Below are 25,862 nucleotides of genomic sequence, written 5' to 3' on the forward strand. Positions count from 1 at the left end.
GATATAAATATTCTTCAAAGTTAATTAGGCCATCCTCTTTCCATTTTAGTAACATCCAATGTTATTCCTTGGTCCAGGTCTTTGTTGGGTCATCCACAAGTTTTTCATAGCGATCTACATTCCCCAGCTGTCTATTTGCTTCTTCTATGTAATCACTCATGTTCTGGACCACAATGTTTCCACCTTGATCCGAGGCCTTGATAATTATTGTGGGGTCTTCTCTCAGTTCTTTAAGTGCTTTATGCTCTCCTGCTATTAAATTCCAATTTTTCTGTTTATTCTTGGATTTATTTTTGATGGAATTTGTAGAGATTTTATTAACTTCTTCCACCATGATCTCATGAAATAAATCATTTGTATTCCCAGGTGGTAGTTGTGGACAGAACGTAGATTGTTTTTTTAATCCACTGTCGCTCCCCTCTGTTTGTGGCTATTCCTAGGCTGTGACACAGTTCTTTGTCTGATTCAAGGGATTGTTGGTACTTCCCAGTTTCAGACTCTTCTTCTTCCTCAAGTATATTAATACAGTGAAACAACCAAAGGTTACAGGGACGTTAAAGTTAGGGTCAGATTTTACTCGTACAAAACCAGTGAAATTCAGCAGTTATAGTTAGCTGAGCTATCTATAACTCGCGTCCTCGCAATGCACTGAATATGACCTCACATATTACATCACTCATGACATGGTCAGTGACATCACTGATGACATTTTAAATGACATCACGGATGCCAACAAGCTATCCCCCAGGTGTTTCCACGCTTTAACCCTTTCAATTTCCCTACACCCTCTTTTTATCTCACAAAACAACACATCACTCTCCAAACTTGCTCATTTAATTTTCTCTTTACGTCATCTAGTAATTTGAGGACCTTGTGCCAATTCCCAGTGCATAGTCAATTCTCGTTTTGCCAAAATCATACTTCAGCCAGTAAGTCTAGTAGTAGTTTTCTTATTCTTAGGGCAACGGTAACCCCCTAGGAGGCAGACTAAAGGTGTACAAGGTATATCTCGCAAGTTTTTTCCATTAATATATTTTATTAATTCTTTCCAAAACCTCGCTAATGAATGGCAGGACCATACCATGTGAAGTTTTTCTGCCCCGACTCCCAACATCTAGGGCATTTTGCAGCAGCAGTCACATGTTAATCCTGCCAGGTGTAAAATATGCTCTACCCAGGATATCGAAATTAATTAATTTGAATGTAGCATTTCTAGAAACAGCTGGTATGTACACTACAATCCTATCCCAGTCCAAATCATTCACTTGTAACTCTAAGTCTCTCTCCCATTTTATTTTCAAATCAGCAACAAAAGAAAGAATATTTGCACGAATCGCATGATATAGAGAAGACCACTGTTACATACCCTGGTGTACAGAGCTTTTGACACACCTGATGTGTGGCAGGTTCAGCATCTCAATTTCTCGAATAATTCCTTATTGTTGCAACCATTGCCCTGTTTACGAACAATTGCACTCTAGGTGTATTGAATTCTTCAGTGAAATCGTCCTATCTAAGCAATACTCTATCCCGATATAGGCCCTCAACACTGTTCACCCCGAAGGTAGTCCATCTTTCAATCCCTGGTAACGCTCGTACCTGGGCCACTATTTTCATCCATTTTATTGGCATATCAGGTGAATAAGGTACCTGGACCCACGTTTGCTGCATGCCAGCATTGCTATATCATTAGCAGCTCCTGAGAAATTGCAGGCATTCTCTGCATAGGAAGCAAGAAAACTTTCAATTAGTCCTGAAAATCAGGCAGTAAGCCAATAGCCCCCTGCCCAAGGTTCATTTGACAGCATACCCACTTATTTAACCATTGCAGTTGATCTACCAGATAATAAGATTCAAGATCAGCAGCAGCTAACCCACCCTCCGTTACAGGGCACTGTAGTTTAGTTAGTGCTACTCTATGCCTACCTGTTTCCCAAAACAATTACAGAAGTAGCAATTTCAATTCCCTAAATTGAGGCACCACCTACGGCAAAATGTTAAAGAAATAGAGCAATCTTGGTAGCACCACCTTATTAGCTACTGCTATTCTGCCAGCCACGGATAATGGTAAGCTTGTCGAAAGATTAATACTGGTTCTAAATGTTCTAACAGCTACTCCAATATTCCAATCTAATAAATCTTTCTGGCTGTGATATATTTTAAATTCCTAAATAGTTAATACATGTAGGGCTCCAATTATGCCCATGTAAAATCAGGGGCTGCACGTCATCTTGGCAGAGTGGAAACAAGTGAGATTTTTGTCAAATAATATGTAGCCCAGATACTAAACGAAAACGGTTTAATAAGTCTGTACACCCAGAGAAATCCATCCCAACATCTCAGAGAAAGAGCAACATGTTGTCAGCATTTAATGCCGCAAAATGGGTTTGCCCTCCCATTGTAAAAAGTACATGGTGCAGGCACCACTGGTCAGATGCTCCAGTGCAATAGCAAATAATACGGAGGACAATGGACAACCCTATCTAGTCCCGCATTCCACATCATAGGATTCAGATACCACTTTTCAAGTACATTTCCGCGCCTTAAGACCTGTATAGAGAAGTTTGTATCAGCGAATAATTCTTGCACCCAAACCCATTCGATCCATTACAGAATATAAGAACTCCCAGCTTAATCTGTCAAAGGCCTTCTCAATGCCCATTGGTATGACATTTGCCCTTAACCAGAAAATCATAATTTAAGAGAGAGATAAGCCTCCGCATATTATATGCTTTATTACACCCTGGAATAAAGCCCACTTGATCAGTACGAAATAAAAAGGGCATATGTTTTAAGAGTCTGCTTACCAGAAAACGATTTAGAATTTTATAATGTACATTGAGCATAGACAATGGCCTATAGGATCAAATATCCATTGAAGGGCAACCAGGTTTCAAAAGAAGAGTGACCAGCGCTTCGCATGTAGATACCGGTATGTGTCCTGTCTTCCAAGAAGTAGAATACATTTCTTCCAATCTAGCAATCAGTTCATTCTTCTATGCAGCAAAGACCTCTACAGGTAAGCCATCTGCTCCAGGAACCTTACCATGCACCATATTTGTTATGGCAGCTCTAATTTCTTATATAGTTATATCTCCCCCAAATCATCTACATCCTTATGCGATAGGAGCTGCAGTTGGCTTAGTGATAAAAAATCCTCAATATCTCGAGGTAGGGCTCTAGGCCTGGAGGATATAGATATGTGTGATATTCAAGAAAGAGAACATTAATAAGCCATTTCAAACCGGATCATGCACAGCATGAGCATGTGTCAAATATTCCTTATAATCAAAACAAGGTAATTTTCCAACTTGGGCTGCCACTTCCTTTTCCTCAAGCAGGGGATATTTAAGAGTAGGATTACCTGGCCTACGTTGCTGAAGGTTTCTAAGTACCCTTTCCTGAGTTTCCACCTCACCAACCAGAATTCTAAGCACTCCAACCACCTCTGCTATATATCTACCCCTGATCACGGTATTAAATACATCCCATTCAATCAAAGAGGCTGTAGCTGTTCCAGCATTTTCAATAAAGTAAGCATTTATAGCCTCTCCATAATTATTTGTAAAAATGGAATCATCTATGGCCTCTACCTTTTAAACGTCAAATCAGAATGCAAGGCCGCTCATGCCCCTAATTCTGAGACACTAATTCGGGGCTGTGATCAGAAATAGTTCGGCACAGATATGGACCTCCAATCTTGCCACTAGAGCCTTTTCTGTGCTTTAACCCCTGGCTGCGGCGGTAATTCCGCCGCAGCGCTAGGATGGGGTGGGGGGAGGGTGCCGCGCGGCGCTCCCATGCTCATGACAGAACCGCTCCATCACGAGCCTCGGGCGCGCTGTGCTTGTGACGGAGTGGTTCCGGCACGGCCCAGCCCGATCAATAGAACGCTCAGCGCAGGCGCGAAATCGCTGCCGCACAGGCGTGCCGGCCGGGCCGTGACGGAACCACTCCGTCAATAGCACAGCCCGTCCCTGGCTGGTGACAGGCCTTTTTCGTGCTGGACCTCCAGTCTGCCACCAGACCTTTTTCTATGCTTCATATATTTCCGTTTCATGCACGAAGTGTAAGGGAGGACTATTGATTTTCGCCTGACATATTTTAACAGTTCCCTTTTGCTCCTCTAAATATTTGTACTTATATAACAAGATATTTAATATTCGCAACAATTTTGCACCTGCCCCTTTGGCGTCATTATCACAGACTTATTTGTATCCAACACTCTGACGCCGGTGTCACATATGAACATCCCTTCCTCCTAGTGTGGCTCACTGGTTAGAGGCGGCAGACCCGAGAGCAAGAGCAGAGGACGGCCCGGGACCAGGGTTCGATTCCCGGCGCGGCAGGTTTCTGGACCAGGGTCAGCGGACTCGATAATTCTCTCGCCTCGGTGCCCACTCTGATCAGCGATCACACTCGGCAACTCTGGGCATTAGCTTGCCTCATCTTCACTAACGGCCCCACCAGACCGCCGGGTATGCCTGGTCTCACCCTGGAGATACCCATTAAGGGACCATCTCTCAGGGAAGCCAGGAAGGGTTTCGCAGCTGTCGAAGCGCCTTGGGACCCTACGGGTAAGTAGTGCGCTATATAAATGCCAATACATTTACATTTACACATCCAGGGATCCCTGGCTGCTGAGTTCACTCATCCACCTTTTGTGCTTCTGATGTTCTAGAACATGGTGTGTGCTGGCCCTGTTTTGCGTTTCTATGCTTGGTGCCTTTTTTAACCGGGTTGAGGAATTCACTTCCTTTTTAGGTCTCGGCTCTAGACGCATTCTATTTTCCCTTACATAATGCAGGGTGGTTTTATTTACTTCTACAAGGTAGGCTTCCTATATCACGGAATGGTAAATTAAAATAAATGGTGATGCTGTATGATTATCCTATGTTTGCGCGTACTTGGTGATGTATGCTCATGTATATGTCATCACTCTGGGCTGCCATAGCATAATGACGCATTCATGCATACACATAATAGCGCTATTTTAGTTTTTAATTTTGTTAATGCTCTTCAGTATTTGTAAACAACCATGTTTTTCTTCTTTTTGCCGTTGCGGAGTAGTATCTGCAACAAGCATTATCAAATTCAGTAGATCTGCATTGCTTTTTAAAGACAAGACTTTGGTTTTTGCCATTGCTTGGTGTTTTAATAGTGTAGCTTAAATGACAGAACAGTTACTACGTGGCATTTTTTAAGAACTAAAAGTGGGAATCGTATCTTATGAGTTTGGAAATAAACCGAACAACTACATAGTTTTATGAGCTAGTTTTTATTTGTATTTTTTTAACAAGTGAACATCTCTCTCCATGGACAAATGAAACTGTTAGCATATTGTAAAATAAATATTTTTACCAAACTAGATGCAGATCCATGCTAGCAAAAATTGTGCCACGGCAGCCATCCAGAAGGAGCAATATAGTTGACATGATGGAGGTTTGGAGAGTGATAAAACACATCTGTTTACTTACCTATACAAGCTTAGACTCTAAAAACTTTGGAAGAAGGCTGCTTTTTCGTGCAAGGCTCCTTTTTCTGCCACTAGCTATTATGTGACTTTGATTTGCCCCTACAGCCCTTGTCTCCTTTTTGGCTTCCACAAAAAAATTGCTTAACCTAGATCATTTTTGCCTAAAATTAATTAGTTCTATAAGTACCAAAGCTAGTCTTGTATTCGATATGTCATGTGTAAGTTCGGAAGTGCAGCAGTTCTATTAGCCCTGTAAAAGGAACAGGGAGACAAAACAGTACTATGGGAAATAGTAAGTGACTAACATTCTGATACTTCGATTCACATGCCTGCTATTTAATTATTCTATGTTGACATCTAAAGTGAATGTTTGTAACCAAGTATACTTTTGCAATCAAAACAGCTTTTCTTTTGGGAAGATGTGATACATTATTTCCGTACATTAACCAATATAGAATCGCTCATGTTGGTGACTGTTGACACCCACCATTGACAATATCGTTAACAATATTTTATAATTCTGTTTTCCTTAGCTTTGGCTTTCAGTAGTATTACAGTTTACAAGACTGCTTTAGGTGCACTTGCTAGATAAATATGAAATGGTTATCTATTTTCAGCAAATTTGCTTCAGATTTTCAGTATTAAAATAATATTTTAGTGGATGAACTAAGTCACAATCACTATGCACGTGTACAGTGCTCAAATGTATTACTGTGTGATTTATCCGAGCACAGATTCTAATCTCCCCAAGGTGCAGGATCTCTTGTTTTAGGCCTTATTTGTTAGAAAATATGGCCCAGTTAACTAGGATTCCTGTCTCTCATGGAAACCTATTTAAGTCTACGAATAGATACACTGACGTATTTATTCTCGGAAGTAAATATTGATGTAAAAATAATTGATACAAAAATGTCCATGATAGTTGGATTGGAATTATCAGATTAGCACATAAATTCCTGATTAAACAAGGTTGATAAAAAATGTTATTGTAATCTGTAGCTGGGCATTTTTTTTTATTGATTTTAAATGCACATGCAAACATAATATAGTTTTTGTTCTGTTCCATAAATGTAGTCTGAGATGTCCAGGAGAATGCTTGGTAAAAAAGTGTATACAAATCGATACAATGATACTGAAGGTATTTTGCTCTCACTCTTCTAGGCCCCTCTTCAATTTGGCTAATTACTGACAGAACATCTTGGGTTTCTGTGTGGCTCCCCACAGCAAGAAGGTGCAGGCAGTGACATTTCTGGATTTTGCCACTGCTCAGTTCCATTTTCCGGGTTATACTTACAGTGGAAGACACACACCACATGGTGCCATGTTTTTACTCTGCCTTGTTTCAGTCTTAGTGACAGCCATTACCCCATCTGCTGTGACAGTATCCTGCCTTTATGTTATTAGTCCTCGTGCTTTTCCACTTTAAAGTTTTTGATCAACGGATCTGTTTTGTCGAAACCGAACAGTCAACTGTTCATAATGTGGCCTCTGTTGTATACTTTGTAAAACTGGCTTGGCAGCTCTTCGAATCCTGATGACTTGCAACTCTTACCTTACTCTGCCCTTGCTTTTTCCATTGTCCCCGAATTCTCTGACTGGTCCCAGTAGTGTTTCAGTTCACTCTCTAAGTCAAAGTCTCTTTAGCCCCATAAGTTATCATGAACCTCTGGCAATTCTGATTGTAGTATACTGCTGGGATTGCTATATTTAAATTCCCATGTAATGATGTCTATGCGCCACTCTTGTAGCAAACTCTCAACATACACAATTCTTTCTCTACATATATGCAAAATACATCCCTTCTCTAAGGGGTAGGTCACACTTATAGTTTATGGTAACTGAATCAGAAAATAGTTATAAAGTTCTGCTATGCATTATTGAGGTTAAGAGTACTTCCGATATCATACACCTTCTGTAGGAGTCTATCAAGAATCTGCTGTCTATGAAAACTTATTTAAACAACTGGAATGTTACATTGCTGTATGGTGGGCAGAATTGAGGCTACCAAAATAATCAATTATTTCCATGTTTTCTCATAGTTCAAAAGTTAGGGAAACCGTAATTTCGAGAAAGAGGTCTCTGTCATATTGACGTCTGCATAGAACCAACAAACACATCTGCATTAGTAACCTTCAAATAGTCCACATGGTTGGTAACTTAGTATTTACAGGGGTGTGGAATTTAATAAAATATCTACTTGTCCATTGGGCAGGTTGCGTCATAAATCTACTTGTCCTGTAACAAGATCCACGTGTCCCCTTGGTGCCATGTAGTGCAGCCACAAATTATGGCAGCAATCTCATTATATAGAAGCTCTGATATAGCCTCTCTGATTATGCAGGACTCATACCATAGTAGTGTTTGAATACTTGCAATCCCTTATGTTACCACGTTTCCACAGATCTACATACTGGGGCTGGAGGTAGTCGTAAGCAATAGTTCCAGGGTTAGAATGACCTTGTGAGTCTTTGCAAACCTACTAACTTGCATGGTTTAAGGGTTTTCCACAACTAATCTTTTCTCACACTGAGAAATGTTGGAAATGTACTCCTGACAATGGCAGACGTGAACCTTCTTCCAGAGTTGAGGAAAAAAGTGGTTGGTCGGAAAGTGAACTTGCAAACACTCTAGGAGTACTATTTCTTTTCCTTTTTCCGTAAATTGGTAAAATGACAAGACGTTGGTTTCAACACCAAATGGTTTCCTTGTAAATGCTGCTACCTAAAAGAGAAGTGAATTCAGCAAGGACTGGCTCCTCTCAAAAGTTTGAAGTAAATTTGGAATTGACTAAACAATTGGGGACACCAACTGTCCCTAAGATTGGATATAAGCACACCTCTCTCACTTATCCTGTATCCACTGTTTTGACTTGCATTGAACAATCCAGTAGAGAAAGGGCCAGACTGGAGATCAAATTCATGGCTGCCTTTCCTTAAAGGAATATTACAAAATCCAACGGACTGTAGAGAAGATTAATAGTACTGAGCTCTGCTGATAAAGTAGATTGCCTTGCACATTTAGAGTTTGTCTTGCATTGCTAGAGCTTAAATCCCGTATATCTATGCTGCCATAAGGTGCTATGTGTGACTGATACTCCAGGCAATGCTCCTTGGCTTAGTCCGACCTTCCTCCTGCTAACTAGTTGAATTACTGCTGACCAGAGGCCGTTTTGTCGCCCTGCATGTGGTGCCCCATGAAGTGGCCCATCACATCTGTAAACTGCTGCACTCTGCGTCTTAAGTTCGACATCTGACCTGATGAGAGGCACCACGTGAGGTGGCCTATTACCAGTGTGAGACTGACACTCCGTTTACTCAAGGCCAGTATATTACACTGTGAAAGATATCCTTACAGGGGCGTAACACAGGCCACTGCAGCCCCCGCGGTGCGGGGGGCCCTCACCCTCCTGGGGCCGCCGTCAGCACCGCACTTCTGCTGGGGAGCTCTAGATTGAGTCCGGAGGGGGCCCCTTCATGTACCCTGCAGGGGCCCCCCCTCAACGTTCATTACGCCACTGTATCCTTAAGTAGCCTTGTCACACCAGTGAACCTTCAGCACCTCTACCGAAGCTTTACCTGTGAATCAGCATCTTAAGAGTGATAACTAAGCTGCTAGCAGATGAGATGGTAAGATCATGTTTACTGTGTCTTCCCTAAATATCTCAATTGCGTGTATCTCCTTAAAAATATTGCATTTGTATTTGCTATTGTAAAACCCTTATTCCTTTTTATTAAAAAAACAGCTTGAACAAACTATTTATTGCAAGATATATGTGGTATCTAAACTAGATGTTTTACCCTAGAAGTCTACAACCTCTTCTGTAATTAGAGGTACTTCTGATTGATGATAATAATTCAAAGCTACTGACTTTGACAATTGTTGCAGTAGTGACCAAATCAGAGACTGTACACATTGAGTGGTAGTGGCCACCCAGATTTATGTTGCAATATTGACTAATCCTAAAATATCATATCCAGAATATTCATTAGTACAATATCTTGAAGGTACGTATATAGGTAAGTATATATTTACCATTCCGAACTCCACATCTTCATACCTTTAAGGTATGCATATCCTCAAGATAAATAGGTGTGGAGTTAAGAACGTAAATAAAACTATACTTGCCTTTATATAAATATCTTCATGATATTATTGTAGGCTATATTCTTGATACAATATATTGGCTTGATGATATTTAAAATTTGAATGAGTAGTAGAGCATTAACCACTGTGATGCATAAGACAGAGTTTCTAAACAGCAATGTCAGGAAAATCTTTAGCTTAATAAAATGCATCCTTATGACTAATGAAATAACAGCCAAAGCAGTAAGTGCCCACCTGCGCAAAATAAATAATACAGGGTATAAATCTCCGCAACTCGGTATGACCTGTCATTCAAATAGAATCTTAACTATGTCATAGATTTTCGATCAATTTGATTTTCAAACATCTGCAGGTTAGTTTAGAAAACATAATACATGGTTTTCTATCAAATGTGTTCTTTCCATTTTGGGTTAACACACTCTTAAGAAAATATTTTCCTTTACTTGCAAAGTGACCTTCTTCTATTTTGCTATAGTAGACTTTCTAAATTAAGAAATGTGCTGGACTTAACTTCAGGGAGCTATTTCCAGGGTACTGGCAAGCTGTTGGTAACTGCCATTTAACCCATTGGAGCCCCCTGTTCTACCCACATACACCTCTAAGAATAAACCTTGATTATTCAGCTATTAAAGAGACCATTGACATTTTAGTGAACCTGCCGAAGTATCTGGTTTCTCCATTTGTAGGGACAATAGAAATAATAGATTCAAGGTTTGCCTAAGTGCCTATGAGTTGCAGAGCTGCTGGAGAACTGGCCTGACTGTCAATATGGGAAAGAGTAACAGAAAGTGATGTAAGAGATTATGCATGAATATTTTTATACCTATCACCTTGCTCATTTTGTGAGTACATTTACCTCAAACCCAACGTGTACTCCGCTGTGATAAGCTGGTCTATGTGAGCGCAGGCGTTTCCTTCCCTTTTTTCCATACCTATTTGTCTGTATATGTACTGTTGGTTACTTTCTATGTAACTAAGATTATTTCATTAATCTCTGGCATTGATCTATAGCCAAGTGTGGATTAGCTTTCCTTGTTGCATTAACATTCTTCCTGGCTTGATCTAAACTCATTGCCATATTCTATCCGTAGGTCAACTGTGGCTCCCCTTTTAAGGACCCCTCACTTCATGTGCTTAAAGGTATTTCTCTCAAAGATACGTGGTCGATATTCCTTAGGTGAAATTACAGAATATTGCAGATATTTCTCTTCTCCGTTCTCTGAACATTTACTAGCATTCTAATCATCCGTTGTACGAATGCATGACCCTCACCCTGATCACTGGGTAATGGTAAGATTTGTACCAGACAATCACAAATATAGCATTTTGTAAATGGCATAATTCAGTAGCTGCATTTGTGTAAAGTATGGTTTATGTACACCCTATGCTGCGCAGATGAATCATTTGTAAAATTAATATGCAGGTGCATGGCCAAGAGTGTGTTAGTGCACAAGTATTTCAAAGGGATGCATGTTGTCCAAGAAATACAAATCTTGTTTCCTGGTCACTAAATTAATACCCAAAGAAAATAACTCTTGAGACCTCTGGTTAAAACCATAAGAAACGTCAGGCAAGAAATAACAGACTCCCTCTACAATATGCAAAAGCTAGGCCAGTGTGGTAGACCTCAACATGCCCATGTTGTTGATATTGGTACCAAACGCTCACACAGAGAATCACTAGCTTTACATATCCTATAATCACAAAACTCGTTGAAATAATGTTCACACTCAACAACTTCATTTTAAATGACAGACTTTATGCACGTCCTTTAGGGGATGCTATGGAAACCAGAATGGCTTCTCAGTTTGCAGCCTTTTTATTATCCGGACGAGTTACTGACAACATTAAAAAAAATAACCCGCTGGCCTACTTTTGTTACTTAGAGCATGTATTCATCATCCGTACGTGCACACCTGGTTTTCGAGAACGTTTCAAGTAGATTTTAACCACAGCTTCATAAAACCACTGTTGAATATTTCTTTACTGCAATCAGCTCACTTGACACAACTATATTCGGGGAAAGAGGATAAACACACAAGAACTTCCGCTTACATAAAACCCATAGAATGCTGTATATTTTTTCAAATCAACACATTTTTTCCCCTGTGCAAAAAGAAGTCTGTGATTTTCAGGCAGTCATTTGGATTACACAGAATATTTATTGGTTCAAACATTAGAGATCCACAACTTTTCTCTCTGGCAAAGAATATTCCCAACAAGGTCACTGCACCTTGCAAATAAAAAAAAGAGAGACTAATTATTGTAAGACCATATATTTTTCTACCTCTCCCCTATACAAAGGATCGCCAATACTGAGACTGACCCTTACGGCTCATTACTTCAACTACGGCTACTACAGAGATTGTGGGCACAGTGGATTTACAATTCAAACTCTAGTCTTAGCAGTTTGTGTGCTGTAGCCATGTTGAGGTTGATGTAATGTCCAAGCTCGAAGTAATGGTCAGTCGAAATAATGGGGATGCTTTATTCGAAACTAGCTTACCCGTCGCGCGTTGCTGCAATCTCAGAAGAAAGGAAATTTAAGGAAACTTGTTATGATAACATTCAATTTACATTGTGTCATTTTTATTGAAACGTATTCATTTAAATAAGGAAAACATTTTAAAGTGTTGTTTTAATTCTGTTTATTTATTTGAGTGCTTGTGGATACACAGTATTTTTTGTTTTTCCGTCTGGTGCGTACACAAATAAATCAGAAGGTTTTCCCACGCGTGAGCTGGCCACATACAGTTGTCCATGTGAGAAGCACGGATTCTCCAAATGTAGTCCACACACTTGCAGCGATTGTCCTTGTGCTTTGTTGATGGTCATTGCAAAAGCGAGTTGTACCGTAAACTGTAATCGTTCAGTATTGCAAAGATTATGAGGGCCCTGGGGGGCCGGGGGGCCGGATGGCCGATATTTAACAATATATATTTTTTTCGCCAGAAACCTATCGCGGGAGTGTACTCAACAACTTCCCAAAGTTTCATGTTGATCGGATGAATGGTGTAATAATGCATAAAGGACAAACGGACATACTTTCGTTTTTATTATATTTATAGATTATGAGTCAGGAGCTCCACTGATATTTAGCAAGAACATGCAACCCGTGCTCCGCGGGACGAGCAGCTGCATAAAATGTTTCCTCTGCTACCCATAACTCAACCGTTGGAACCCTTTGGCAATGGCGTTTTACCATCCACCCTACCACAAACCTTAATGAACCAACAAGTGTAGATGATGTGTAAACCTCACAAACATGCTTGTGGCTAAATATAAATCACAGCATCTAACAGTGTTACTGTCCAAACCAATAGACACTTCAGTTGCTAAATCAAAAGTAGTGTCGATATTGTGTAATGCAAGAAATTTCAGTCTGTGAATATTTCTTAAGATCAAATCCTCTTTGCAAGTAGGAGTGAATATACACCTTTTTGTAATACATGTACCAACTCCATTGAGTATACATTTCTCTAATAGTGAAGCACAATTTTATGGATTTACCAGCTTTAAGTTTGCATAGCTTTTGTAAAAGCACACGGAATGCCATGTCTGCTAATTGAAACTCTCTCTACGGTCTAAACTTGAAAATATCGAATTGGTAAAAATGATCAGGGAACATGATATCCTCGTGTTCCAGGAAACGTGGGCTACTGAAGACTTATACATTGAGGGATATCACTGTCTCAGTGTACCCTCAGAAATACCAAGGATGAGAAGGCCCTCGGGGGGTCTACTGATGGGATTTAAGGTGACAGCCGGGGGAAGTTTTAAAATAATTCAAACTCACAGCCTAAATTACCAGGCTGTAGTGTTTAAAAGAGGATTTCAATTTTATTTGGTACATTTTTATAACAATGATTTTCACTCAGTTCCAAATAAAAACTTTAAGAAACTTTTTGATTTCATCTCCGATTTAGATAACCAATCTGATAAGGGAGTCCCTTTGGGAATTTTAGTAGGAGGAGATTTTAATGCTAAGATTAGCGAAGAAGGAATAGCAAACGGCATAGCTTCTTTTGTTCAACCATCGACAAGCAGAGGCATAGAACTTAAAAGGCTGACGAAATCCTGTAATTTTTCTAATGTTCTTGAACCTGGTAGCAGGCCCGGTCATGATAAATCACCCAACATATAGGGGTACGGGGTGTAGTTCCACAATCGACTATATCTTTGTATGCCCCATAATTGAAAAACAGCTGGCCTCTGCTGAGGTCGTCCTTTCAGACTTTGGGGATCATAACCCCATTAAAATAACGGTACATACAACCAGAGGGCCTACTCTTCAGTCAGAATGCGGGGCTTCTAATTTATCAGTCTCGACTGACAACTTAAGACTGTGTTGAAAGGGGGCTGACAACTCGGAAATCTTTAGGTCTTTGGTTAAGAAAAATATACCACTCCTTGACTCGTGTCTTTCTCTTGAATCCCCACCGCTGCGGATAATTGGGGACTTTGGAAAGATTTGTAGGCTGGTCAAAGGCCTATTGTCTAGACCCCCAAAAAGGTGGCATTAACCCCAGATGGTTTAATCACAACTGTTCGGAGGCGAACAGGAATCTGCGCAGGGCCCTAAATATTACCCCAAGATGTCCCTTGATAGTGAAAAGGGCTAGGGAAGAATATAAGGTGGCTATAAAAAACAGGAAGAGCGAAGTTCTGAATGAACGTTGGCCAAACTGTCTGATGCCGCCAATCAAACAAACAGCAACTTTTTTGGGCAGCAGTGAGAGAAGTACTTTCCATGGGTCAGTCACTGACGCCAATTAGCTGTACTATAGTTGGTGACGCTTGGGTGGAGCATTTTTCAGCTATTTATTCTGCCCCATCCCCAAGTAACATAATTCCTATTTTAGGTAATCCAACACCTATAGATATCAGCGTTTTAGAAGTAATTGAAGCAATCAACCAAAGTCTAGGCAACAAAGCACCAGGCCCTGATGGACTGCCTATAGACCTAATTAAGTGAAACACGTTTTTTTGGGCACCTCTACTTCTGAACATTTTTAATAACCTGACGTTGGCTAAGATACCAGACACATGGACCACAAGTACAATAGTCCCGATTTTTAAGAAGGGAGATAGGTCTCTCCCGTGCAACTATCGCCCCATCTCCCTAATAGATAATACCATCAAAATTCTGGGTAGAGTGCTCTACAATAAAATCATGGATTGGACTGCAGCTAATATTGTAGACCCCTGTCAGTTGGGTTTTAGAGGAAAGGTAGGAACAAAGGAACAATGCCTGAATCTGAACCTAATCATTGGCAAATATACTATCGCCAAAAAATCCCCGGTCTATATGGCTTTTATGGATTTGTCCACTGCATTTGACCTAGTCAAAAGGTCAAAGCTGTGGGCAATTCTTTTGGCAGGGGGTCTTGATGAAACTCTGGTGAATTTTTTAGCTTTTCTACATAGAGACCTTAAGGCTCAAGTTAGAATCGTGGTGGGCGGAGAGGTTTCGGGTTATATTGACATTGGCAGAGGTGTCAGACAAGGATGTGTCTTGGCCCCCCTGCTTTTTTTTTTTTTATATATCAATGGCCTGAATGCATCTCTGAAATTGGCCCGCCCGAGATGTCCCATACATAAACAATGAACCCATCCCTGTGCTGCTTTATGCAGACAATGCGGTCCTTATAGGTCGCACAGCTAATGCATTGTCCCTCCTTGTTCAAAATTTTAATAGCTATATGAAAAATCTAGACCTACGGGTAAATTTAAAAAAATCATTTTTAATGAGCAGTGGACCGGGTAAGCTTGCCTTACGTCCAATTATTATTGATGGGCATAGGATGACTTCGGTTAAATCCTTTGTTTATTTGGGTCTGGCCTTTGCTGCAAACAGCTCCTGGAGTGAGCATATAGCTCACGCCAGGAGCAAGTTCTCAAAGGCCATCAACTCCATTTTAAGTATACCCTGCCCTAAGACTACAGGGGCACTACTAGCTATACAGAAAATTTACAAACTTCAGTGTACCCCGGTGGCTACTTATGGCACGGAGATATGGGGAATGGCCGACTGTTCACTTTTACAGTTAGAAGAGAATAGGTTTTGCAGGAAGATATTGAGTGTCCCAATTTCAACCTCCCATTACATATCTCACTAGGAGCTTAACATTAATTCTTTAACCGATTTTATTAGGGCCCGCCCGTCGCTTATGTGGATTGCCGTTTGGAAAAATGAAGCAACCTCCTTGTCACAGTCGATTATTAAAGACTGCTTAAGTTGTGATAAATGTCTAGATATCCCAAAGCTGAGTGGTGTGCTGGATAGTTTGCGTAGTATAAATATGGAAAGCCTTTTTTGGGATCCAACAATTGTGTCCTCTGTGGCGAAAAAAGAAATGCAGAATACCCTGTACTCCCTATATAAGATCGAGCGGGAGGAGGTTGAGATCAGAAAGACAACTGTGCGCAACTATATGGCCATTGAACGGCACAGCTACCCACTCCACAAATATTTATTGCTATCCATGAGCCGTTGGGAGATCAGTTTGCTGTGTCGGCTGAGAGCTGGTACTATACGCTTTTTACTCTGCTTCCCATTCGGCTATAGCCCTAATTTTATCCCTAACTTGTGCCCATGTGACGGGAGGAGTCAGCAAACCATTATGCACTTTATATTTTCCTGCAAATACTATACAAAATATTTTAAACAGTATTTTTGTCCCTATTTTTATAAAAACAGACCAATCAGTCGGGAGGTAGCATTTCGCCTAATGATTGAATTGGATGATGTGCACCTTACCTTTCGTACTAGCACTTTTTAGGTCGAGGTAATATCCAGTCTGCCGAAGGCAGAACCGGAAGTACTGAGAAATTATGTTCCTTAGAGGGGCTCTTCGTCCCGCCTCTCATTTTGGCTCTCTCCTATTGGCTGGCTTCCTAAATGGAGGCCAGCCATTGGAGGAGAGAGCCGTCCCTCCAAATAGGCTCCGTCCTTTTCGGATTTGGAGGTGTGTTCGGTGTTTTTCTTTCCACTTTTTAGCCACGCCTACTTTTGAACACGAACACGCCCCCAAATCCGGAAAAAAAGGAAGCTTGTGTCCGCCATTGTTTGTCTCGTCTGGCCGTGAGAGGACATGAGGCAGCCCGCTGCCACTTTAGGTAAGTTTTGCTCTAGCTCAGTTTGTTTGCGTTTCAGAAGGTGCCTTGTTCACTCTTCCACACTATAGCTCTGTGCAGTACGGCATGCTATTCCATTTTCTCTTAATTTGGGTTCCCAGAGATATGCTTCTTTATAGGGCCGTGGACCTGATGCAGCTGCGCTCTCGCTCACTCTGGCCGTCAGCCGTGCTGTCTTTGTCCTTAGGCCTATGGGCCGTGGTGCTCCCAGGAACGTGAGGGGAGAGGGTTTCGGCAATACGTGTCAGAGGTTAATAGTTGCCGTGTCCCCCACACTGAACGCTCTCACCTGTGGAATTGCGCTTCGGAACCACGGTCAGGATAACTGGCCCATGCGGACCACGTTCTAGGCCTCTCGACCGTCATGCACTGTCTTCTGCCGGTGTTACGCCTCAGGTGCTGCGTGTAGCGCCAGTCACTCTCCACAGCTTCTAGGGTCGAGGGCCATCCGCTGGGAGGGTCCACGAGTGTCCGGTCTCCAGTCAATCACCTGGGCGGCCCCTGGCCCAGCACCACTCTCCGGCAGCCGCCACAGATCGCGTGCGGGTAGTCGGGCTTAGTTTCAGGGGAGCTCTTGCCTCAATCAGGTTACCAGTCCTGGGCATAATCAAAGAAGTAATTTTGTGTTCCTCGGACGATGCAAAATTGTAAGCATACTTCTATGTTTTGTGAATGCCTGACAGCTTTGGTTTTCAAAATCTGGCGACGTAATATATACAAACACTAGTATACAAATGTAAACATTGAAACGTAGTGCTGCATGGCAACCTGGCGGCTTTACCAACACATCCCAAGGCTTCCGAGGTCTGCTAAGATTCGGTTAGCTGCATTAACCACCCGACCAAGTCAAATGCCTCAGTCGCTATCACGTCCCACACTGCACTGGTGTGTGGGTGGGGTCCACCTCTGTGGCGTTGGTGATGCCAATGAATGGACGTCCCCTAGAGAGCCTCGACAAAAGAGCGGTCCTTTTCGGGACACGGCTGCTAATCTAGAACCCTTAGAAAGTTTCTTAATCTTTGGCAGTCTTTTTTCTATTTGTTTTTCAGGGCGGACTTGTAGTCTGCTTTTTGTGTCTATAACACTGCACTGCGAGTTTTGTCATATTGAAGCAGTTGTGCTGTTGCAACGTAACCTTTAGCATGAATCGCTTTTACCCTTGTTCGTGGGTAATAAACAACCGCTGCTTCTGTTGTGAGAGCGCAGTGCGGGGCTGTAAGGGGAATCTGATGGCCATGGATGTGCAGATATTAAAGGGGAGCCGTGCAGCCTCTCGAGCACAGGGACTCTGGAGGTGTTGCAACTTCTGCATGTCCCTCTTCTTCGGAATGGCAGCTTATGTGCAGGTACTGTAATTATAGAGTCGTTTTCTGCTGGGTCATTTGTAATACCACGTTATCGTGTCTTGTCAAAGTAAACTTAGTGTACCTGTTAACATCGCTGTTCTTTTTCAGTGATTGACAGTTCATCTTTGTGATTGTATGAATGGGAAAGTGGCTGGGTGATTATAATAAAGGGCAGCTAGTAAGTTTTTTGTTTTCTTCAATTGAGCATTCATCATAGCACATGCTCAGTTTCCCCTGCCCCGCCTCATGAGAAGTTACCCTCTTTATAATAGCAAAATCTGTGTAGCATTAGCCTATTCATGTTGCCCACCGGTATTCATCCTCACCGACCTGTCAGCCATAAATAAATGCTGGTTTTTTTTTAAGGTCTGAACACTATTTTATGCTTCTCCACTTTTCTCCAAAGAGCGCGGACTCCCTTACTAGCAAAATGACTTTAAACTGCCCTGTTAACAGTTTTTAAAATGAGTACACTTTCAGTTTCTTGAAAATGTTTTCGACCTCAAATTCCTCCTAGTTCTCACTGTTCTGGAATAACTGTCACATTGTGTATATAGATATATATCTTCTGGGGTATGGGAAAACACATTTAGTAAGTTTACGAAAGTAGGATCTGCTTTCATTGTTACCCCCACTTTTTAGGTCGAGGTAATAGCTATTGACAATAGAAATGACAATAACATTTACTTAGGGATAAAAAAAATAATAAGCAATGCCAATAGCTCTACCTATAATATTGCAGAGACCATTGCATTGTAAATGCTTGTTTAAAATTGGCAGTTAGGGCTCGAAGATCTATGATGGACCCATGACGCTGCTATATCAAAACATTCCCCCTTTTTATATGTATGGGCGCGCTGTATAATGTATAATGAATTGTTTATATGTTTGCACCAGTCACTTTAATATTTGTATATTGGAAATTCTTAAATATTTTCAACTATGTTTGATTATCTGCTGTGATGTATGTGTTTTGTTGTGCTTTTATGGGTACTATGGTACCCGAATACAGTTGAACTGAACTGAACTGGACTGAAACTCTCTCATGTCTAGAATACTGACTTAAATCTGGACTGTGGGTGCATGACAAATTACGATCAGCCATGTCAGTCGTCCTGTTTTTGAGTCTGACATTTTTTTTACATCTTTTCATGAGACAATCTCCTGCCCCTGAGCAATGGATTATGCCACAGAACACATTTCGAAAGCCTTTAACCCAGATAGAGACCACAGCCCAGTCTACAAACCTCTCATTATGCCTTAAATAGGCATAGCCACTCTCCATGAAGTTATTTGTCGGCTTTATGGGGTAAAAGTTGAACACACACTACAAATATCTGTTTACACACCCTCTGTTGAATTCTTTTCCTCCGAACTCTTGAGGATATAAACTGTGTGTTGTTTGTAATTCGCTTCCTTCATTTCTTGCGTTGGTAAGTGGGGTTTAGGGACCTAGCTCATTTGACCCTATATAAATGTAGATATTAGTAGTTAGTATTAAATCACAAGCAAGCAGTCTTCTACATTTGCTCAGCTGTAACATATATTTCTGCTAATTTATCTGCCAGGTCCCAATCCATGTTCCATTATATGCATTCATACCTTAGTACTGATTTTGTTCTACAGCATTATTGACATTTAAGTCCATGTAAGCTGTTTATAACTTGTATTTTTAAAGATATGCTGAAGATTTCAAACAATTTGGATACCATCTAGTGAAGTGAAATACAATGAGCCAAAACTCTATGTAAAGCATATTAAAAAACATACAAAAAGTTGAACTGTTACCTTATGTTACATCTCAGAAATCAGAAGGGTAGTGTGTGAATGAGTCACAAAGTACCACATTTTAAAGGAGTATGAACAAGACTTTCCATCCCCTGAGGCATCTATGAAAATGTTGCAAGCCTTCAAGTAGGCGACAAGACAAGTGTATGTGTACTTCAACTAACATTGAGAAACATCTTCAAACTGGGTCTCTTATACATTTTCTCTTTCTGTTTCCAGATTCAGAGTCGTATCTAACCACTTCTGTTATACCGCTAGTCTTACTCTAATAAACTACTCAGACTTCAGTCACCTATCACAGGGAGGCCTCCATTCTGAGCAAACGTGTCTCTTCGTTGATACTCTGTAATATTGTCTCTTAGATTCCAGTTGAGTAGGACAGGACTTGCATTCTCTCTGTCACTGGGTATTTCATTCTCCAGAATCTTAGCCTTCACTCCTGTGGCTCACTTGTCCACCATCTGAATTTATCTTTTTTAGGTTAAAAGTCACTGTGTCATCTATACTGTTAGTTGATTTTTCTGAAATTACCTTAAAAGAAGTTGGCATGGATAGTGAATTGGACCTAACGCAAAGCATGAACAGTAAAGTTGGAGTTTTAGTTCCATGTTTATCAAAGTGTGACACAGAATTATACAGTTAAAAATGATACAATCATGTTTCAAAATTAATTAAGAACCTAAATGAACTCTACAGGAAGTGGCTTCAAATAAGGATATTTCACACCATCATTAATCCTCTTGGAATATAGGTTTGGGACGTGCTCCCTTAATTGTGCCTCTTGATAGTATCTACATGCCACAACTCCTTTTGCCATTGTCATGCAAAGTTGTGATTCCTATAAATAGCTGCTTGTCCTCATCTGTGGCTTGATTGCAAAAGGCACTACTGCCTGGCCGCAGTGCATGCAACCAGCAGGAGGCTCTTCCCTCAACTGAGTGAATCTTCAGTCACCACAGTCTCTATGCATATACCTAAGCAGGAGGGAGAGCAGGGCCCAAATTTTAACTTACTTTATATTGATTTAAATATTTTATGTATTGCTAAATTATTTGGACACACAGCTGAGTTATTATACTCCATATCTGTTTTGTTTTCTTTGCATATGAAATTCTTTCTGTCACTTTCGTACAAGACTTTGAATGTTAAGAACCCAGTGCGACTGTACCAATACAACTTGCTTGTGCCCCATTTTTTTATATGATACACTTTTGTTGTGCATTTTCTCGTGTTTCAAGAAGTTCCTTTTACAGATGTTTGAGGGAAAAATCTCCTTCTTTACAGAATGACCCAATGAGGAATTTGGTATTTCGCTCTCTAAGGGATTCACTGAAACAAAACATGTGCCAGTATTTAAAAATTTCCACATGAGCAAATCTTCCTTTAAACACGGGTTTTTGTGGGTGTTGTACGGTGGGTCTACCTGTGAACATTGTTGAGCACCCATAAATGTGCATGGTTGTTGATATATTCACACACTTTTAAAACCTATTTTCTCACTTTGAAAACACTTTAAATTTACTTCATTCAGGGGCAAAGAAATCCATTGGGGTTCTAGGAAAAGGTGTTTGTGGAGAAGAAAAAATATTTTTGCTCCATAGAAAACAAAACAAAGAGCAAATGCTATTTAATTTCAATTGCTGTTTGTAGAAATGGCAGCCTGTGCGTTTCCTTGTGCATAGGGACATGAATATGAAAACTCCTTGGACTTTGCATCACTTTCCAAGCAATATTACCAGAAGCCTTTGACATCTTCTGAAATTTTGATATTTCTGTATATTGTAGGCGTTATCCTACATGAACACATTTTTGAATTTTCGAAAAGTGGCTTATGTGAATCTAACCATTAGGTGGGAGGCTTGGACACTTAATTTTTGCTCCATTGCAACAATCAATCAATCAATTAGCAATTTGTATAGCGTGCTACTCACCCAGTAGGGTCTCAAGGCGCTGGGGCGGGGGGGGGAACGCTACTGCTCGAAAAGCCAGGTCTTGAGATGTTTCCTGAAGGAGAGGTGGTCCTGGGTCAGCCGTAGGTGGATGGAGAGGGAGTTCCATGTCTTGGCCGCCAGGTAGGAGAAGGATCTTTCTCCCGCGGTGGCTCTGCAAATGCGTGGTACGGCGGCGAGGGCGAGGCTGGCCGATCGGAGCTGGCGGGTGGGTGTGTAGAAGGTGAGGCAGCTGTTGAGGTACTTCGGGCCCATGTCGTGGAGAGCCTTGTGTGCGTGGGTGAGGAGTCTGAACGTGATCCTCTTGTTGACTGGGAGCCAGTGCAGGTCTCTCAGGTGGGTCGAGATGTGGCTATGGCAACGGATGTCCAGGATGAGTCTTGCGGAGGTTTTCTGTATGCACTGGAATATTTTCTGTAATTTGGCCTTGGTTCCCGCGTAGAGGGTGTTCCCGTAGTCCAGTCGGCTGGTGACAAGTGCCTGGGTGACTGTCTTCCTGTTTTCGGTGGGGATCCATCGGAAGATCTTACGGAGCATGCGCAGGGTGTTGAAGCACGATGACGAAAGCAACTCTTTCATCACAGCCCCCAAGGGAACAGTTTACCCCATTCATTGAAATTGAGAGAGAGCTAAAGGATTTAGGCTTCAATGTAGAACTTCGAGCAAGAAATGCAATAAGGATTTAAAAAATCCACCTTTGTTGCAATTTTAAGATTATAAATTGAATTATGATGGAGAAAAATCACTGGCATGCCCGAATTTCCACCTACAGAGCAGATTCTTGACTTCTACCCACCCTTTGTGAATCTTGGCATAAGAGGATAAAAGTCACTACACAGCTGAAGAACGTTTTACATACTTAACTTGTAAGAGGTTTTTATTAGCTAGTAATCAGATCACAACGAACATTTAACATTACAGAATGTCTTCACAGAACTGTTTTATTGTAAAGATTGATAAAAGGTAGTATTGACGTTTAACCGTACATATTGTTTTGTTTTCTGTGTTTTTTGTCCAGGACTTATGCTATCAGAAGAATTAGAGATGCCTTCAGAGAAAAAAGAACTGTTACAGATGTTCAGGAAGTGCAAAAACTGGTCAATCAAGCCAAAGAAAACCTGGCAATGATTAAGCGACAGGTGAGAAGGTTTATGTGCAAATTGTCTTGTTAGCATGTGCCTACACTGAGAAGCAATGAAAACAGGGAAGATCCCACTTGTAGAGTGGGTCTTTCTAAATGTGTTGAATTGATAATGAATACATCTCCAACTGAGATTTGTTAAATTGCCTGAAAGGTGCCCAGTTTGAACTCTTCCCTGTGTCTGCCTAAGTGGGTGTCTTGCAAAAGTCCCAGACATCCTCTTTACTTTTTCTTGGGGCCTGGAGATTGGGAGAGGGATGATTTGGATCTGTCAAGGTAATATTGTGTTTGGGGAATATATGTTTCTCTTATGTTAGGAGTACAACTTTGTAAGAAATTCTATTTTTTCTTTGGAGCCCCCATTGAAATTGGTTTCAATACTTGTGGCTCAGGTAAATTTCTGTTCTTTCAAGTGATGATTTCCTGTAGGACTACATAGACATTTTCATCAATCTAACGAAGTTTTCGAATTTGAAAGACTTGTTTTCTGAATGTATAAATTGAAGAATGGGTATGGCTTGTCGGATCTGTTACACTGAAATCAAATGTTAAGAGAATACCAATGCCGCTGAGTGATTGTTCTAGCACAGTAGTTTACTAATTTTATAAATCTGTTGTTTCTTCTGTAGCGTAGAATGCCTTTTTTTTGTATTGTCAGACTTAGTAACATGGTTGTGCAGTCACTAAAGAGCAAATCAGCACTTCTATTGTAATGAAACAGGAATGTGACGTAATGTTACTATAATGCTGTAATTGTCTGGTCCAGTGCATTAATTGTATTGGCTACTTTTCTGATTTGATTGATTTTGTGAGCAAGATAATACATGGCATGGGATTCTCCGGGACAGAAGGTTTATGCATCCAGGCTACAGTTTGAAACGGTATTTTCCTTTATATTAAAAATTGTCACACTGATTTTCCACTGCATACAGAAAACAATACGTACTAATTAGGACACATCACCATTAGCCTTCTATTTTGTTTCCTTTAATGAAGTTAGACATGTTGCTGTATTTAGGTCTCTCGTACAGACCGCTTTATATGTGTGTTGTCAAAGACCTTTCTGAACAATACAGTACACAGAGTGGGCTTTGGGTCAGTCCCTTGCTCGTAATGGAATTATTTTCTAACTCACTTCCCTTCTGATAATTTGATAGCTCTCCTCCCCATTGTTGTCGTTATTCTGCTCAGGACCATTTTGGTCTTGGTGTTCTGAATGGATGGGTTTTATCATTCCACTGTTTACATAGAGGGAGCTACTTTTGTCCTTTTTTGATTTTTCCTCCACGTGCTGCACTCCCCTGATATTCATGGGTCCTGCTCTCCATCTTGCTTTCTTCCCAGCTCATGTGTTGATACTCCAAACTCTTCCTGTCCCATCAGTATTGTTGTTATCTTTTCTGCACCCACAACCCCATCTCCATTGCTTCCCCACTCTTCCTTGCTCAGGGGTGTGTTGTTTGGCACCCACCAGGCCCCATTGTTGCTTCAGCTCTAGGTAGCAGTGGTTAGACTTACTGCAAGCAGCCTTCCATCACCTTTTTTGTGTTTCATGTACCACCCTAAGTGAAAAGGTTATGCCCACACATGGGTCCCATGCTCACTGGAACTAAGCTGTACCTGGTTGATGAGCCCATAACTAGGGAAAACCCGGTCCTGGGTTGCTTATGTTCTGGCTCACATAGGACCTGGCTTGGCAGTTTGGGCTAGACTTTTGCCAGTGGTTAAACTTATTGCATGCAGTCTACCATCCCCTTTTGTGGGTTTTATGTTAGAAAAATAAAGCAACAACTATTTTTAATAGGTATTAAATATCCAGTTTAGTTGTGTAATTAGATAGTTTTAAATAAATATTATGGGACAGGTAATTTCCATTTCTATCAGCCAGTAATTAACATTTGAAAACGTAAATGGATGTGAAATGCCTCCCAGAAGCAAATAGGCCGACCGGAATGGACAGAGATATCCCTCTGAACTTGACAGAATATACAGTGGGGGAGGGAGGGCTGCGAGCATCCTTTGTGACACCAGTCTTCAATTTCAAACACTGAGTCTTAAGGTAAAACTTCTGACCTGATCAAACTTTGTTTCTGTAGCCGACCCACACTTCATCGCAGTCAGCCTCAAATCACACCTAGGTCCCGGTGTACCATGACTGCATTTGCCACTTAACGTTTTTTCCACTATTTCAGTTTGAAGCTTTAATTCTTCACATCTTTGGTTCCTCTTATTGGATTTTTCTCATTTTGGTATAATTTTATCTACCACAGTGTACTCTATTTTCCTAAATTGGTTTGGTATTTTTCTTGGGTTGTTTTGTTACTTTATTACTTTTTTGGCAGTGCATAAATATTATTCACATTGCCTCCAAGTTAAATCTGTCGGCTCTGTGTCATAGCTACCTGGTTTCAGCTCAGGTTAATTTAGTGATTTTAGTAAGTGATTCACCCTAACAAGGATTCTGACTATTGTGCGAGGTGGGCAATTACTCCCCTCAACTAGTAGTTCAATTTCTTACAGCCAGCAAAGGTAATATTTTAGGACACATCAGTAAAGTGAACCCTGAGTCCTTCTTAGGAGTGCTTTGTTTCGTATATTTTGTTGCCAGCTGGCAGCCCCCAGCTTCTGCCTGTCGTCGCCATACCTCCTTTGCTTCAACTCTGTGGCAACATAAACAGCCGCTGTTGCTGGCAAAGCAGACTGCAGGCTGTGCCTAACATCTTGCCAAAGCTGGCATGAAGTTTCCAGCATGTGAGCAGGCATGGCTCTCCCCCCTGTGTCCCTACAAACCTAGCGTCTTCGCTACAGAGTTCTGGCTCCTAGCCTGAATACACTTAGCTCTGCAGCAGGGCCAGCTCGTCTCAGAACTTGCAATGATCAGACTTTCTGCTTTCCACTGTTGCCTCACATGTCAGTCTCAC

General features: G+C 41.1%; 1 protein-coding gene across 1 annotated transcript in view; it reads left to right on the forward strand.

The window, feature by feature from the left end:
- The window catches only part of LYRM4 (LYR motif containing 4), a 433,823-nt gene that overhangs the window by 124,187 nt on the left and 283,774 nt on the right, over positions 1–25,862 (forward strand). Inside the window, exon 2 of the mRNA XM_086965032.1 lies at positions 22,819–22,939. Coding sequence (XP_086821158.1) covers positions 22,819–22,939 — 121 coding nt within the window. The remainder of the gene's footprint in view (positions 1–22,818; positions 22,940–25,862) is intronic.

The sequence above is a fragment of the Lissotriton vulgaris genome, chromosome 4_1 (genome assembly GCF_964263255.1).
Source record: "Lissotriton vulgaris chromosome 4_1, aLisVul1.2, whole genome shotgun sequence".
Classification (NCBI taxonomy): domain Eukaryota; kingdom Metazoa; phylum Chordata; class Amphibia; order Caudata; family Salamandridae; genus Lissotriton; species Lissotriton vulgaris.